This window comes from Aptenodytes patagonicus, chromosome 5, assembly GCF_965638725.1.
Source record: "Aptenodytes patagonicus chromosome 5, bAptPat1.pri.cur, whole genome shotgun sequence".
Lineage (NCBI taxonomy): Eukaryota > Metazoa > Chordata > Aves > Sphenisciformes > Spheniscidae > Aptenodytes > Aptenodytes patagonicus.
Window position 1 is genome coordinate 63,241,065 of NC_134953.1, and position 14,723 is coordinate 63,255,787.

General features: G+C 45.1%; 1 protein-coding gene across 4 annotated transcripts in view; it reads left to right on the forward strand.

Annotated features, from left to right (window-relative positions):
- Positions 1-1,834: 1,834 nt before the first annotated feature.
- The window catches only part of LRP8 (LDL receptor related protein 8), a 206,908-nt gene continuing 194,019 nt past the window's right edge, over positions 1,835-14,723 (forward strand). For all 4 annotated transcript variants that reach the window (XM_076340176.1, XM_076340177.1, XM_076340178.1 and 1 more), the window contains exons 1-2: positions 1,835-1,929; positions 2,767-2,886. In XM_076340176.1, the coding sequence (XP_076196291.1) occupies positions 1,860-1,929; positions 2,767-2,886 (190 nt within the window). In that variant the 5' untranslated portion in view covers positions 1,835-1,859. The remainder of the gene's footprint in view (positions 1,930-2,766; positions 2,887-14,723) is intronic.

Sequence of the window (14,723 nt, forward strand, 5' to 3'; positions counted from 1 at the left end):
GTCAGGTGTCATCAGAGCAATTTACTCAAAAAAAGCTTATTAATGTTGTTTCCTGTGAGAGGCATTCAGGCCAAAATACCTGTCTGGTATTTTTAATAAAATAAAATTCTGATAGGAATCGTAGCAAATCATTGCTGTGACTGATGCTCTGCACACTCGCACCCGTTTCATACCAGATAGCTTCATTATTGTCTTTGGAGCCACCTCCAATTTAAACTAATTTAGGAAAGAGAAGAATGAGGCCAGGAATTATAGTAGCTGTATGAATCTGTGTTTTGGCACATTTAAAAAAGAGAAATTTGACCTAATGTCTTATAAATACCTCATTTGCTTTAAGCAATTATTGTAATCTATCACACCGATCCAGCCAACACAAACACGCGCTACATTTTGCATGCTAAAAAAATGTTCAAAAAGGCTTGAATAAATTGTTAATACTCTATAAGCTGCTAGTGAAATAGCTCAGTGATTAGCTCTTCTCTTCACATGATTCAAACGCATTAGTGACACTACTGACTAATGACTTGCAAAATTTTAGTTAAAGGCACAGGTGCATTTTTAAATGGCGGGCCAGTTCTGAAGTCAATGGCATTTCAGGGTTTGAAACGGAAAAGTTTTACTATATCGGTTTATGTAAAATTAGTGCTTGATTTTTTTTTAAACAACACTCCACATGTAATCATGTTAGTCCTGTTGTGACATTAGATTCAAGTTACTCCTGAAAAAAATATCTTTTCATAGTAAGATTACTGAAATACTCCTAATCCTGACTGTATGAACAACGCTGCAGTGTTAATTAAAGACAGTGAACCGCTTTCCCATCAGCACCGTGCAAACGGAGTGATAAACGCGGCCCCCGATAGCTTGTGAAAGATTTCCTTTGCGGTTACTGATCAAACCGCACGTGCTTAAGCAGTAGCAAGGGGGAGCCGTTCCTGCGAAGGGAGGTTGCCACCTTTACCATGCTTCGTACTTGTTTCACTAATTTGAACGCAGTTAAGTGGAGATGACCGCATCGGTATGGTCATAATGAAATCCCTCAGTGGGAGAGCCGAAGTAATGACGAGAGCACGCAATTTGTGACTCGGGGCCATTTAAAAGAGTCCACGTGTTTAACTGACTTAATAAAATCAAGGCCATGAACGAGGCTGTCGCTGTAACTGGGCATGTGGAGGGGGGCTCGTGACCGGAGGGCCCGGCCCTGCGCGGCGCAGGCCAGTCTAACCCAGGAAGAGCTCCAGGGTTCCCGGAGCAGGGCCCGGGCCGGCCCTGCTCTCCCGGGGCCCTTTCGCTGCTGGCTGCCCAGCACCGCCGGCCCGTTTGCCAGGAGGTGCCGCCACCTCCCGCAGCCGCGGCGGGACTTCGCCCCTCGCGAAGCGGCAGCAGGTGAGGCCGGCCGCCGCCAGCCCGGCCGGCGACGCGGCGGAGGCCCCCACCCTCCGCAGACAGGCCTGGAAATGCGTGCCCGAGCGCGGCGCGTACCATCCACGGGGCTTTCGGTGGCCGCCGCTGCGCGGCCGCGCCGCAGCGCACCCGTTCGCACGGGCGTGCCGAGGGAGGTGTCCCGCAGGTGTCCCTCCGAGTACGGCCCCTTCGGCGCTCGTCCCGGCGGCGGCGGCGCTAGGCGGGAGGGGGCGGGGGCCGGGGCCGCCCCCTCCGGGGGCAGCGGCAGGCGGCGGCCGGGGCCGTGCCGAGCGGCGGCGCGCGGGGCCCGCCCAGCGGGGCGCGTCACGGCGCGGCGGCGGCGCGCGGCGGGGCGGGGGCGGCGCCGGCCGCAGTCGGCACGGGGCAGCGAGCGGCGCGCCGGCTGCGCGCACCCCGCACACGGCGCGCTGCCACGGAGGGAGCGAGCGAGCACCATGTGCCGGCCAGCGCTCGCCCGGCTGCTGCTCCTCCAGCTGCTGCTGCTGAAGCTGCACCTCGGCAAAGGTGGGTCCGGCGCGGCCCGGCGGCTTTCCCTCCGCGCCGGGGCGGCCGCGGCGCGCCGCAAGTGCACGTCTCGCCTCGGCTCTCCCGGGGAGGGGGCGAGCGTCCTGCTTGCCCGGGCACCCAGGGCTGCGCGGCCGCGGCCGCTCACTCGCCGCGGTGCCCCGCGCGAGGGCCGGGCACGCTCGGGGGTTGCGACCTGCGGGGGCCGGGCACGCTCTTCAGCGGGCGAATGCAGCCCGACCGCTGGTGACGGGAGCTGCCACCTTTAATCCCTTTCTGAGGAGATTTGTGCCTTATCAAAGCGGCGCTGTACCGTGTCTGCAAAGCAAGATTTGCTCTGTCCGCCCCCTCCCTCAACTTCAGTTGGGTCCGTTCCCTTTTCTCGGGACGGCGCCGGTGCCTGTTACCCCCCGCGTCCCCGGGTATATGTGCGTTTTGCGCCGGTAGCGAGCGGCCGCCCAGGAGGTCCCAGCATCGGTGTGCTTTATGATTTTTCTTTGTCTTTTGCATTTCGGGTTTAACGATCTTCTGTTCCCAGGCTCCTTTCCCCCCGCCTTTAAAACAATGCGGGGAAGCACGGGAATGGTACCTTCTATCCCTGCACAAAGCAGCTTCGGGATCACCGCCGTCCTCCCGCGGAGGCGCATCTCCCCCGGCCCGCACCGAGCCCCTCTGCCCTGGCGAGCCCAGCCCCAGCCCCAGCCCCCACCCTCGGCCGGCGGCTCCCGGCGCCTGCCCGGCTTGTGCGCGGCCGGGGCCGGGCGGGGTGGCGGCCCCGGGATGCCCCCGCCGGGGGAGCGCGCCCCGCTGACCCAGGCGCGGCCCCGTGTCTCGCAGGCGCCGTCAAGGAGTGCGAGGAGGACCAGTTCCAGTGCCGGAACGAGCGGTGCATCCCCGCCATCTGGAAATGCGATGAGGACGACGACTGCTCGGATAACAGCGACGAGGCGGATTGCCGTGAGTGTCCGTCCCCTGGCACGGTGGGGCGGGGAGCCGGGGATGGGGGCCCTCTGGGGCCTGGAAAGGCGCGCTTCCCCGCTGCTCTGCACCTCTTTTTTATGAATGAATGAATGAAGTCGCGCCGTCCCCGGCTCCGGCGCCGATTGGCTGCCGGGAGCAGCAGATCCGTGACGCGGCGGGCCCGGCCGCTACCCCTGCGCACCGCGCCCCGGGGTAGCGGCTCCTCGCCGGCCGCGGCCGGGCCGACTCGCCAGGGACACCCGGAGGGTGATGCGGCAGCGCTCACTTGCCCTCTCCCTGCCCTCTCCCTGCCCTCTCCCTGCCCTCTCCCTGCCCGCCAGGAGGTTCTGCCCTCGCCTCCAGCAACGTTTCTGCTCAGAGTGTCTGAAGGGAACGGTGCAGTTTGTGTCCCCCGGGGAGTTGGGAGAGATGTTTAACCCTGGGGGAGTCCGTGCTCAGGGCCAGTGACAGGTGCTCATGTGAAACGCTGCTTACTTTTAAGCATCCTACAAGATGTGGGGTTGGTGTGAGTTTTGTGTTTAAATATATGTTTGCAGTCACAGTGGGGAGAAGGGAGATGAACAAGTAGCAGTGCTTGGCAGCGTCAGCCACGTAACACTGACTGGTTCACTGGTAGTGTAAGGGAAGAGGGAGCAAAGAGATCTATACTTTCAATCCTGAGAAGATGAGAGTCTTGCCTTCTCTTGTGGTGTGGCCCTGGTGCATGTGAGTGGCACCCAGTAAACTTTGGGTAGTTTGTAGGGTTGTGCTGTTATTATCTCTCTGTTATTTTGCTTACAGCTTCTGACTGCCTAGGAGAATTTGTCTCAACCAAGGAGTGTAAGAAGCGTCTGTAAAAGAAGTTATGGAGCCTAAGTCTTAAAGAAAAGTCTTAAATCCAGAGAAGTCCAAATCTTTAATTTGGAGTTTTAAGTTGCAAATATTGTAGCAAGTACCACGACTCTTGAATTATCTCTGTAGGATAATAGACATTGAATGTGCATCAGGTTATATATAATTCACTGAATGAACTCTTGAAAGTTCATAGACCCAGGAAGAAAAGAAGAGTCACTGGTTATGTGTTTTTCAGTATGCGACTATCCTGTTAACAGCTTCACCGATAAATCTGTGTCGGGTGATACTCAGAGTGAAGTCTAAGTAGATTAGTTTAAGTGGAGCGGAGATTCCCAAACTCTTGTTCATGGGAAACATCTTGATGTTATAAGATAAAACATAACATTTATTTCTGGTGCTTTTGTATTCAGAGGACTTGATAGGCTTTATATATACCTAAGTTTATGGTCTGGGGAGTTAACAGCATTACTTAATTCAGATATGGAAATGGTTTATGCAGGCATTATATTGGCACTAGTTAGAGGCAATGTAGATTTGGAATGTTTCAAGTTACAAAAGACTCAGGGAAGCCATGGCTGACTGAGAACTAGCTTGGACTCGTGTGTAGGCACAACTGGGCAAGTTTTCTCAGAAGTGTATGAGTTTCCAGAGAGAGACACTAATCTGTGGAAGTGCTGGCAGTCTCTGAGCAGGCTGATAATGGTATTCTTGAAGTCTTCTATTTAGAAGTCCCACGGTGTGCTGTTGTACAAAGGCTTGGTGAGCTGCAGGTGACCTATGGGCTGTGCTTTGGGAGCTGCTGTTTCAGAGGTTGGGATCGTGGCTGGAGTAGCATCTTGAACAGATTCCACACCCCGTACTCCACACTGAAGAGTAGGTTTGTGGCCTGAGCTCCTTGCCTAGCACGAGTGAGTGGGTCAGTGTCTGGGCTGCTTTTTTATTTTTTTCCCTTTTCCTTGTGATCTGCCCTCTAAGCATTTCGTCAGAAAAGAGTGTAAAACAACATCCTGTTGACTATCAGCTCTGTGTGAATTGTGCTGTGTTAGAATGGTTAGATGGATAATTGCATCTGATGTAGTTTTACTTTGGAGGGTTTTTACAGTTGTTGGGTTTGGGGGTGGTAAAAATATGATGGCTAGATTGTGGTAGAATGGTGACTTTTGAGATGCTGGGAAAAAGAATTTTTGGATGTGGAGATACCAGGAAGAGTTCTTCGCTTTAATCTGAACTTGGCTTTTATTATTGATTGGGGAGCATACTACAGAAATTACTCATGGACTGTTAATTTAGTTCACATATATATATATGTGTGTGTGTGTGTGTGTGTATATATATATATATACTTTGCAGTTGCTTCTCCATGCAGTCTGAAAGACATTTAAATTGCATTTTTCACACACATTTTTCTCGCTTATATTGTTCTGAACACTGTTTTCTTTTAAAAATGCATACTGCTTTTCAGCATATGTAATGTTTAGAGTTATACTCACTGTGTGAAAGAATATGTTCCATGTGGTTTTGCTTCTAGATATCACCTCTGTTATCACTGCTGTAATAAACAGATACTTATTTAAAAACTATTTTATGAACATATGTGATGGAAGAAACTGTTCTGGAAAACTGAGCATGCTGGAGTGGTGATGGAGAGGGAAAACAATATGCAGGTAGCCTGCTGGTAATGAGTACTGACACAGACACTGATAACCCCTGTAATTACTTGCTGATGCTTTTTTTTTCAGAGTTGATAACATTTGTAATAGCTCATTGCTGCTTGTATATATCCTCCCTTGTTGAAGAGACAGAAAGGTCTTCATCTATGTTAAGAATCGGGTTATGAAACAAGCTTGTCCTTGTGGTAGATGGTCTACATACTCTTGGCTACAAAATCTTCCAGTGTATCTTAAATAGTTCTGGAAGGAGATAATTTTTCTGGCAGTACTCCGTGTGCTTCTGACTAGAAGCATCTTTGTGTAAGACTGACATTGTTGGGAGTTTTTTTGTTTGTTTCTTCCCTGCCCCGCCCCAAACTTTGCTGATATAATGTTGGCTTTTTTAAAGGAGTTTTAGACTTTAAGGGGAATGTCTCAGTAATCATCCTGTATCGTTTCCTTGTAATTTGCTTTCTGTTCAGTAATTATTTTCTGTTGTGGTTGGTAGTTCAAGTTATCTGCTATAGGACTGATGTCTGAGTGAATATGGCAAATATAGGAACTGAAGCATGAAAACGTGATGATCTCAGCTCTTACACAAATCAGATAACACACCTTACAAACCAGTACTGAGTAAAGTTTATCCTAGGTTGCTCAATAACCTTCTTGTATATCATAGGGCCAAATTCTTTCTTGGTATGTGGCAGTTGACTTTAGAGGCTTTACTTGTGGGAAATGAATGAAATGAAAGGAATCCAGTTTGGTTTTCTTCTTTTAGAAAAAAAGGAAAAAAAGCTGTTTAGCACAATTTTTTTAACTTTAACTAATGTTGCTGGTGAAGGCAGCATTTACGAGCTTTCTGGCCACATGGTTCACTTGTGCTAGCAGGCAGCAGAGACTAGGTGCGTATTAGAGAAATGGGATTTGTTGCTTACACTGTTTGGATTATCAAGCGTTGGTTGTTTTTGTAAGATACCCACCGCAATGCAGACTAGACTCTGTATATCACTTTGGTTCAATTTAAATTATCTTTACAATTTTACCCTATTCCAAGAAGCATCTTTAGTTGAAGTTGAAACTTCATGCCTCTTTGGTCTTCCTCATTTGAGCAAGTATCAGTTCTGCATATGGTGCATATTTCGTATCACATATTTCAATGTTATCAAGTCCTTTTAGTAATGTTGATGATTTAAAACAGTCAAAGTGCCACCAGAAAAAATAGATGACTCTCGCAGTATGAAGACAAAGTGCTGAGGATTTAGGGAAGAGCAGGAAAATAGGGATTGCAGAAAGTGCCTCGCCTGTTGTGGAAAGGTAAAAAAAGAACCAAATAGATGTAGATAGCAAGTAGGTATGAATTGAGTTACTGCCTTACAAGAATTAAAAGGAAACAAATCCTGGTAGCAAAAGAACTGTAGCAAAGGAGGCTACCAGGAAGAAGGGAGACAGTGCTCATTTGTCTGTAGGCATGTGGCTTGGGAAGTGCTAACAAGAGAGAAGGAGGAGACACTCATTTGTGTGCATGGTGAAAATATATAAAGCTGTATACAGATTGCTTAAATACGAAGATGCCTTTTTCCTGTCGTGTTTTCAGAAAGTTATAGCATTTTATGGGAAAGAAGAGAAAAAGAGAGTAGCAAAGTTCCTTAAAATGTTCCTGTGCATCTACTAAAAGGAAACTCAACTCCCAAGAGAAAAATAGTGAAAGTTACGGTGTTTGGACTGCTGGGGAAATCAAGTCTCAAGCTCTGGAATTAGAACTCTTGGGTAGCTATTACAGAGTTTAAATCTGTGTAAGACTATTGACTCGGCTCTGCAAAATTACTTGCTTGAGCTCAATCCAGTCTGCGTAGGCCTGACAAGACAAAAACCCAGTTGCAATTCGCAGCTTGCACTGTCATGAGCTGCACTATATGTGATCCACACAATTAGAACAGGGCTCCAGGGCAGTTTTGAACATGGTTTTTTAGATGCATTTTACTCCTACCCTGTACAAGCAAGTGATGTTTTTTCCTCTCAGGAAACTCTGGAAAGTCAAGACTGAATTTTATAACCTGTTTCAGAGAATGTTTGCAGATACACGGTCATCGAGACTTTTCCTTAATGGTATAGCAGCAACATTATAAAACACCAAAGCTATTCTTATAGTGGGGAAAAATGTCCATTTTCTGAGGCACAATATTTTGGCAAAGGATCACTCCTTGCTGAGATACTCAGAACGTGGGATACCGGGTTTTGTTTTATGTCTCCCTCAGGATAAGTGGATGCTGCAGGGCCAAGTCAGCCTCGGGGCCCACAAGCTGTGTGCCCAGGGTGTCTGCTACTGTGTGACATGTCACCCAGAATGGAAAATCCTAGAGAGCTGCTTTGATGGGGGAGTGGCTCTTGGAGACTTTTTGCCCAGTTTTGCAAGTTTCTTCTTGCTTGCCACTGCAGCCAGCAGAAAACAAGGAAGAACTTGCACGTTGCAGCCAGACACGATACATTTGACACAAAATAAGAGCTCTTAGTTTGATGGTTGTGTTTGATAGGATTTTATTTTTGTGCTGCAAGTAGGGTTCACATTATCTTAACCCGGACCTGAAAGCGGGTAGAAGAGACTGGAAGACCTCTGCTTAAATGTTTCACTGTTGATTAATCCTTAAACGTGGCAAGGAGTATAGTTGCAAAAAGCAAGCAGTAGCTTACCCGGTTTCCTAAAATGAAACACAAGCTGCAAGGCCACTTCAGCTTTGTAATACCTGCCTGCAGATGGACACAGCCAAATGCAGAATTACTATTTCTCTTTTAAAGCTCCATTTTCCATCTTGGTATTGGGATACTTTCTGTGGTGTTGCTTTCTGGTGAGTACTGTTCATAGGGATATTTTATACTGGACAGGATTGAGGCTGCCTCAGGTATAAGAGGCATCCTGAAGGGAGTTACTGTTTCAAAGACTGTTCCTACATGTCCAGAATTCCGGGTAAACACGTGGCATCAGCAAACTTCCTCCTGCCTTGGGGCCACAGTATGTGACTGCATAGCTGAGACATGCTTCCCTTGCTATTGGGAGGAAGAAAGACTCCTGTTCTTCTGCTGGCTTTGTGCATAGAGAATCTGCAGGGAGTTTGACTCCTGCTGCCTCTGTGAAAGCCCAGGAGGCAGCCTGGTATTCTTGTTGCTTTTCAGTTCAAATTTCACTAGAGCTGGAATTTGGGAATAAAAATATATCAAAAGCCTATCTGAAAACTAAAATCTGGATCCTGTGAAGAGTTAAATATGGCCTGAGTGGCTTTGAAACGCAGGAGTGTTATGGTGTGCCATGCTTGCAGGTTTTGGGACATGGCAAAGTGAGACAGCAGGCAGTCACAATTGCCACATATATTCTATAACTTTTTTGTCGTCCATTATCTGTTGCTCCACTTTTTCTTCATGTTGAGTGTTGAGACAGTATTCTCTGTGCTGAGTGATAGCTGCATGTTACTCTGGAGATGCCTGTGTGTCTTCAATATGTGCATATCATCATGTGTAGAGTTTTAGGTTTCCTTGACGTATGCATGGTCATATGCTCTTGATTATGTCAGCGATAGTTTAACTGAGTTGTGTGGCCAGCTTGCATGCTCATCCCAAAACTGGAAGCAATGGGAAGAGTGGTGCAGAGAGGAAGGGCTCATTTGCTTGCCTGTGTGCCTGTTGCCTGCCTGTCCTGGTCTGTACTGTGTTCATGTGCAAGCGAGACTCAAAACCAGTTTACTGATCGCTTGTGTTCCACAGTGAATGTTGTTATTTGTTTCTCTTCCTTTTTTCATTATATTTTTGTTGTCTGTTCTGAGAAAACTAACTTGCATATTTTTTGGGTATGGGTTATCTTCCCTGTGCTGCATCCTTTATGTAGAAAATCAAACATTAAGTACATGTGGGAAACATGCCCTTCTCCATTTCCCCATTTCCTGGCACATCTGCTTGAGGGGTTTTTATTATCTCTAGCTACAAACTGCTTTCCAGGAGGTGGTGTTTTTCTATCATTCCTGCTCATGGTCTGGGAAGGAGAAAGAGAACTGGAACAGGACCACTGAAAAGACAGAAGAGGGAACTCGAGTGCATGGGATAGCCACTGGGGGCATTATGGCTACAGAGGGAAGAGAACTTGATTTTATGAAGTGCTGCTGTGCTAGAGCAAGAAGGCACATGGGTTGCTCTAGATACAGTTACAGGAACAAGCTGTGATCTGAAAAGCTTTCCTGAGGTCAAGGAGAATGGGAAGATTGAAAATAATGATTAAATTCAGGAAGGAAATTATGAAAGTGCATTCAAAACCGACAGTGACTTGGTTTGTTTATCGAAGAGCTCAGAGCTCTCATTTCAGAGGATATAAACATATTCTACGTTTTGAGCTAAGGTAGGCAAGCTTCATCCAGAGCATTTAATGTATAAAAAGATAAAACAAAAGTCAATGTAGAGCAGTTCTCTCTTGTCTGCAGTGTTACAGACCCAGGATTAGCACAGGTTTGAGATGTGATTTCTTATTGGTTGATGTTGGAGTGGAAGATACTTAGGATAATTTAATATTAATCAAAAAATGTTGAGATTAATTCAAGTGAACAAATTACAATTATGAGACTGGAGGAACCAAGTGTAATATGTTGGTGAACGTATTTATCTGACACACCTAGACTAAGAGATTGCCAGTACTAGAAATAATGAGTTTTCTTGACTCCATTGTCCACCTAAAGGACCATTAAACACTCTGTAACGCCTGAAAATGTCTGACAATTATTGATTCTCTTAGCTGTTTCTAATAGAGCAGACACCCAGCTTTTGTTTCTGCTAGCTTTTTTAATGGCACTAGCTTTTTTAATTCACTAGCAAATTTACCATGTCTTTGATGTGCCTCAGAGACTGTGATGTTGTATTAGAGATGCGTTTGTGGTAGACTTGATTTGGTGTGAAGTTCTCCTGGTCCTTGTACTGTTGCTTCTCTGATAGCCTTTTCCTCTCTACAACTTTCCTATTTACCTGCAGCTTTTCCCTGGTAATTTCAAAGATATTCCCAAGGCATGTTACTGCTCAGCTCTGCTTTTCTGCGTCATCACATGCCTTATAAAATGCCATAAGATGTCAATTTTTCTTTCTTTGCTTTGCCCAGGAAAACAAATCAGTAAGCTGAGTTTGAGTGATGGGGATGAAGATTTGTGTTGCTGCTTGTTTTCTTATGCAGGGGCATGTCCTTGGTAGAAAAGCAGACTGCCTGCTCCAGTGTGCTCTGCTTCCAGTGCAGACAGCTGGTTCTAGCCAAAGGGAAGCCTACACTATTTTTCGGTGCGTGGGTGGGAAGTGTTGAAAATACTGAGTGTAGTTTTTCTAACTCTCTATTTCCTGTTAAACTTATTAATATTTAGATAGCCACAAGGGAAGGGAAGGGGGTAAAAGGCCCTCTGATAAAATTAATGCAGATTTTCTGCTCTGTGAAAAAGTCTGGCTGAAGTACAAGTAATAACAAACTGATTAGACTTCAGAAGTTATAATAATGCTGTAAGGTAGTTGAAAAATAAAACTAAACCCATCCAAACTGAAATATTTTTCAAAAGCCAGATTTTAACCAAAGAGAAGCCAAAAGATTTTTAAAGTGGAGATGTGAGCTCCATCTCTGGTCTCTCAGGGTGAGATATATTCAGTGTCTTGCCCTAATAATGATGCCCTGGTAGACTGTGGTTCTGTTCCTGGCAAGGACCGTGACTTTTTACCCAGAGCTGAGGCTGATCTGGCAGCCCTATGCCTTGCTCCTCATGAAGAGGTGAATAAATGGTGTTCAGCTCTTCTGCAGGTGGGAGCTGTCCCTGAGTGACTCGTGGTTGTACAAGTAGTCAGCAGCAGAGCCAAGAACAGAAATGAGGTCTCCTATCTACCAGTCCAGTGCTCAATACGCGTAACCATATTGCTTACTGCAGAGGTACCTGTCGAACTAGTGGAAGTGTTTCAATTTTTCCTCCAGGTTTCCTGGCTTTTTTCAGTCTAAGCGAAGGCCTGGTGGTCAGTTTAACCTTACAGTTAATGCCAAGAGCAAGTGTTAGAAACTAGGAGAGAACAGGATTTATAGTTGGCTTAGAGTAAGGCTAGTAGTAGCCTTTGGGCTGCAGCCATGTATAGTGAGCTTTATTGCCATTTTTTTCTTTCTTAGGTGCTCTGTTTCTGATACATCAATATTATTTTTGCATTATTAATATTTATTAAATGCTCGAGAGCATGTGTGGCACTGTACCAGAACCAGAGCAGTCAGGGACTCAGTTTCCATGGCAGCAGGAGCACAGTCCTGTACTTGCAGAACCAGAAGGGCTCTTTTTGGCAACTGCTCTCTGTGCTGTGATTACTTTTCCTTTTTAAAGATAGATGTATAATTTAAAATCTAATTCATTAGTGCTGCAGAATCTTGTCCATCCTGGGTGAGAATTTTGCCTGCTGTAAGTTTCTTTATCTTTTCTGGAGTTCTAGCTTGGTTTCTGTAGCTTCTGTGGGTGCGATTTCTTTTACTTGCAAAACACTGAAAGAGGGGAAAAAGAGTGTGTTTAAAACCATTGAAATAGATGAAAAATTCCTCTTGATTTTGGTTAAATTTGAAATGTTATGTTGTTGTAGACTTCTCTCCCTTTCCAAGTCGCCTATAGCATAGATCAATTTAAAAAAATAATCGTTGAAGAAAGTAGTGTGTACAACTGACAGTAAACTCTTAACTGTACTTTTTTCCTCATGTAGATAACTGCTCCGATTCCAGGTTTTAACTTTGTTTTGTATTTTAACTGGCCTTGTTTCATACTTTTTTCATGCTTCCTTCCTAGAGACGCAGTGTGTAGTATGATGTACATTGAGGTGACGTTTTGCTTCATTTCAAAGGGTGAATTAAAATTTTCTTTCGATCCCAAGTCTTTGTTCAGCTGTGCATTACCCAGTAGAGGTTTTCTGTCCATCTTTGCTTTCCATGTATAAAGTTAATGCGACTAATTTCCTTGTTGGCTTTTTCTATTTTTGTTGATCTAGATAAGTAAGGTTGTAGGTATCTTCCAGATATGTTGCATGGGTCTCCTACGATACCAGCTGCTTGGCTTGCTGATTTAGCAATGATTGTATATCAGTAAATCTTGCTGAATTTGCTCGACCTATTCCATCCAGATATGATGCTACTCTGTGTGATCCAGGGAGTAGTTAAGAGCATAAAAATCAGCAATAGCAGGAGTAGTGAATATACTTGCACTGAGAATAAGAATTTCAGATGTAAACTTAAAACTGTTCCTGTAGACTTCTCATCCTGAATCACAATTGCATCTATGCAGCTACTTATAAACAGAGAGAAATGCCCCAGTTTTCTTTGACAACAAATGTCAGTGTTGACTGATATAGGCCAAGAAATACACCTCCTGTCTCTGTAACTGAGTGGTTCTATTCTTGTTAGTGTAGTTGTGTTACGCTGATTACACATTTGTCATGCAGTGGCTGGTTAGCAGTTTAGCTTTCTATAAATCTTCTCTGTACAAGTGGACTAAATATTACCTTACGGATGTGAAAACTGATGCTTAGAGAAGTTATCCTTTGCCCAAGGCTGTAGAGTGATTCAGCAACTCATTGTGAACATTAGTGACTCATGAAGAATGTTCCCAATTTCTTGTTTTCTGGTCCATTATCACATTGTTTTACACACATAATCGTGTTCCTTGGATTAAATGACTGCTCAAGGGCTTATCCTTTGCCTTTGTCACATACAGTTTGTAAAATATTCAGAAAAATCCCAGTGTTGAGATAACTCACTGTTTCAAAATTTTAGTGTTGAGTCAAGTGCAAGAAATACTTCAAATGGATCACTTCTTGTATTTAGTATCAAAGACACACAAAATACAGGCATTTGAGAGGGAGCGTGGTATTTGTTTTGCTTTTCAAAATGGACTTCTTTCTTTTTGTACATTCTAACATATCCTAAAGAATAATAGAGCGCAGCCTGGGTATGGGCAGTCACCACTGCAGCTACCTCTTCAGCTGGCCAGAAGTCCCGGTTTTGAGACTGCACACAACAGATTTTTTTCATTGCTAAAGAGTCTCTTTCCATTTCATGTGGGGACACTGTCTCTCCAGACCTCCTTTACCTTCATGCCCACACCTTGCTGTTATCTGAGCGCTAACTATTGAAGTAATTTATCACTAGTGCACCCTTGCCTCGATAAATTATTTGTAACATATCCTTGACTGGCAAGAACCGAGATTACTAGGGAAGTTTAATTTGCTATTATATATTTTATTGCTGCCTCTCTTTTCCTTCTTCCTTTCTTGTGTAAAACAATAAAGATTGCATAACTCTTAAGTTAGCGCAACAATATTCATTTCTGCTAGCTTGATAAGTAGGGCTGCATCCTTACCTTGGTGGCAATAACAGGTAGCATTTAAATTAGCTGGGTACTACTGGGTGATCCTGTTGGGCATGTTATACAGTTTAGAAGGGGTAGCCTGTATGGGCACAATTCTTTGGTGGATGATAAATAATGAGCTTCAAAGGGAAGCTCTGGAACAATCTCTGCCAGGATCACATTGGTGTATTGAAATTGCATGCTTTACTTCAACGAATTGCTCTTTGCTGGGTGATTTCTGTTCCCCTTTACACAAGAGCTCTTTAACACAGAATTTTGTCCTATTTTTTATGAAATAATGTGTTATGTATGTTTGCCCAAGGTGCCAGTGCATGTTGATCCCTGAAGTTAAATAAGGATTAAGGAGCTGCGTTGACAGGGGCTGAAAAGAATCGCATCTGTCCAGTTCTTGACTGGAGGGATTCTGATCATGGCATGACACTTCAAAGAGTGTGAGTGCTGAGAAGGGGAGAAATCCTGGGGCCTGCAGTATAAATCCAGGCACCCTCTTCTAGAGGGAAATGATAAATAACGTAGTTAATTTTTCTTCATGGTTGTGGATGAGCATGTGCCTGAGCAACGTGGAGCTTTTCCCAGGCTTGCATGCAGCATCTCATTGCCTTGCTAGAATCCTTTTCCTTCAAGTCCTTATGCATGAGTTTAGCCATTAATTCTCATGGCCCCGTTTCGCAGAGTGCCTGTCCTCAACAGCAATGCACAAAGCCTCTGTTAACACCTTCTCTCGCTCAGGCATTGAAGGAGACTCTGCAAAGCTTGCCTGAGAGCAGCAGGCATTTCTTCACATTTGATTATGCACGCAATCACGTGAATGCTGCCAGCCTTATTTTGTGCAAATACTTGTAGAAAGGATTAATAGCTCCTGCACAAATGCTGTGCTTCAGCTGGCTAGAAGCTATTAAGTTCACCCTGCCCAGATCTATTTAGTTCATTTACAGTATTTTTA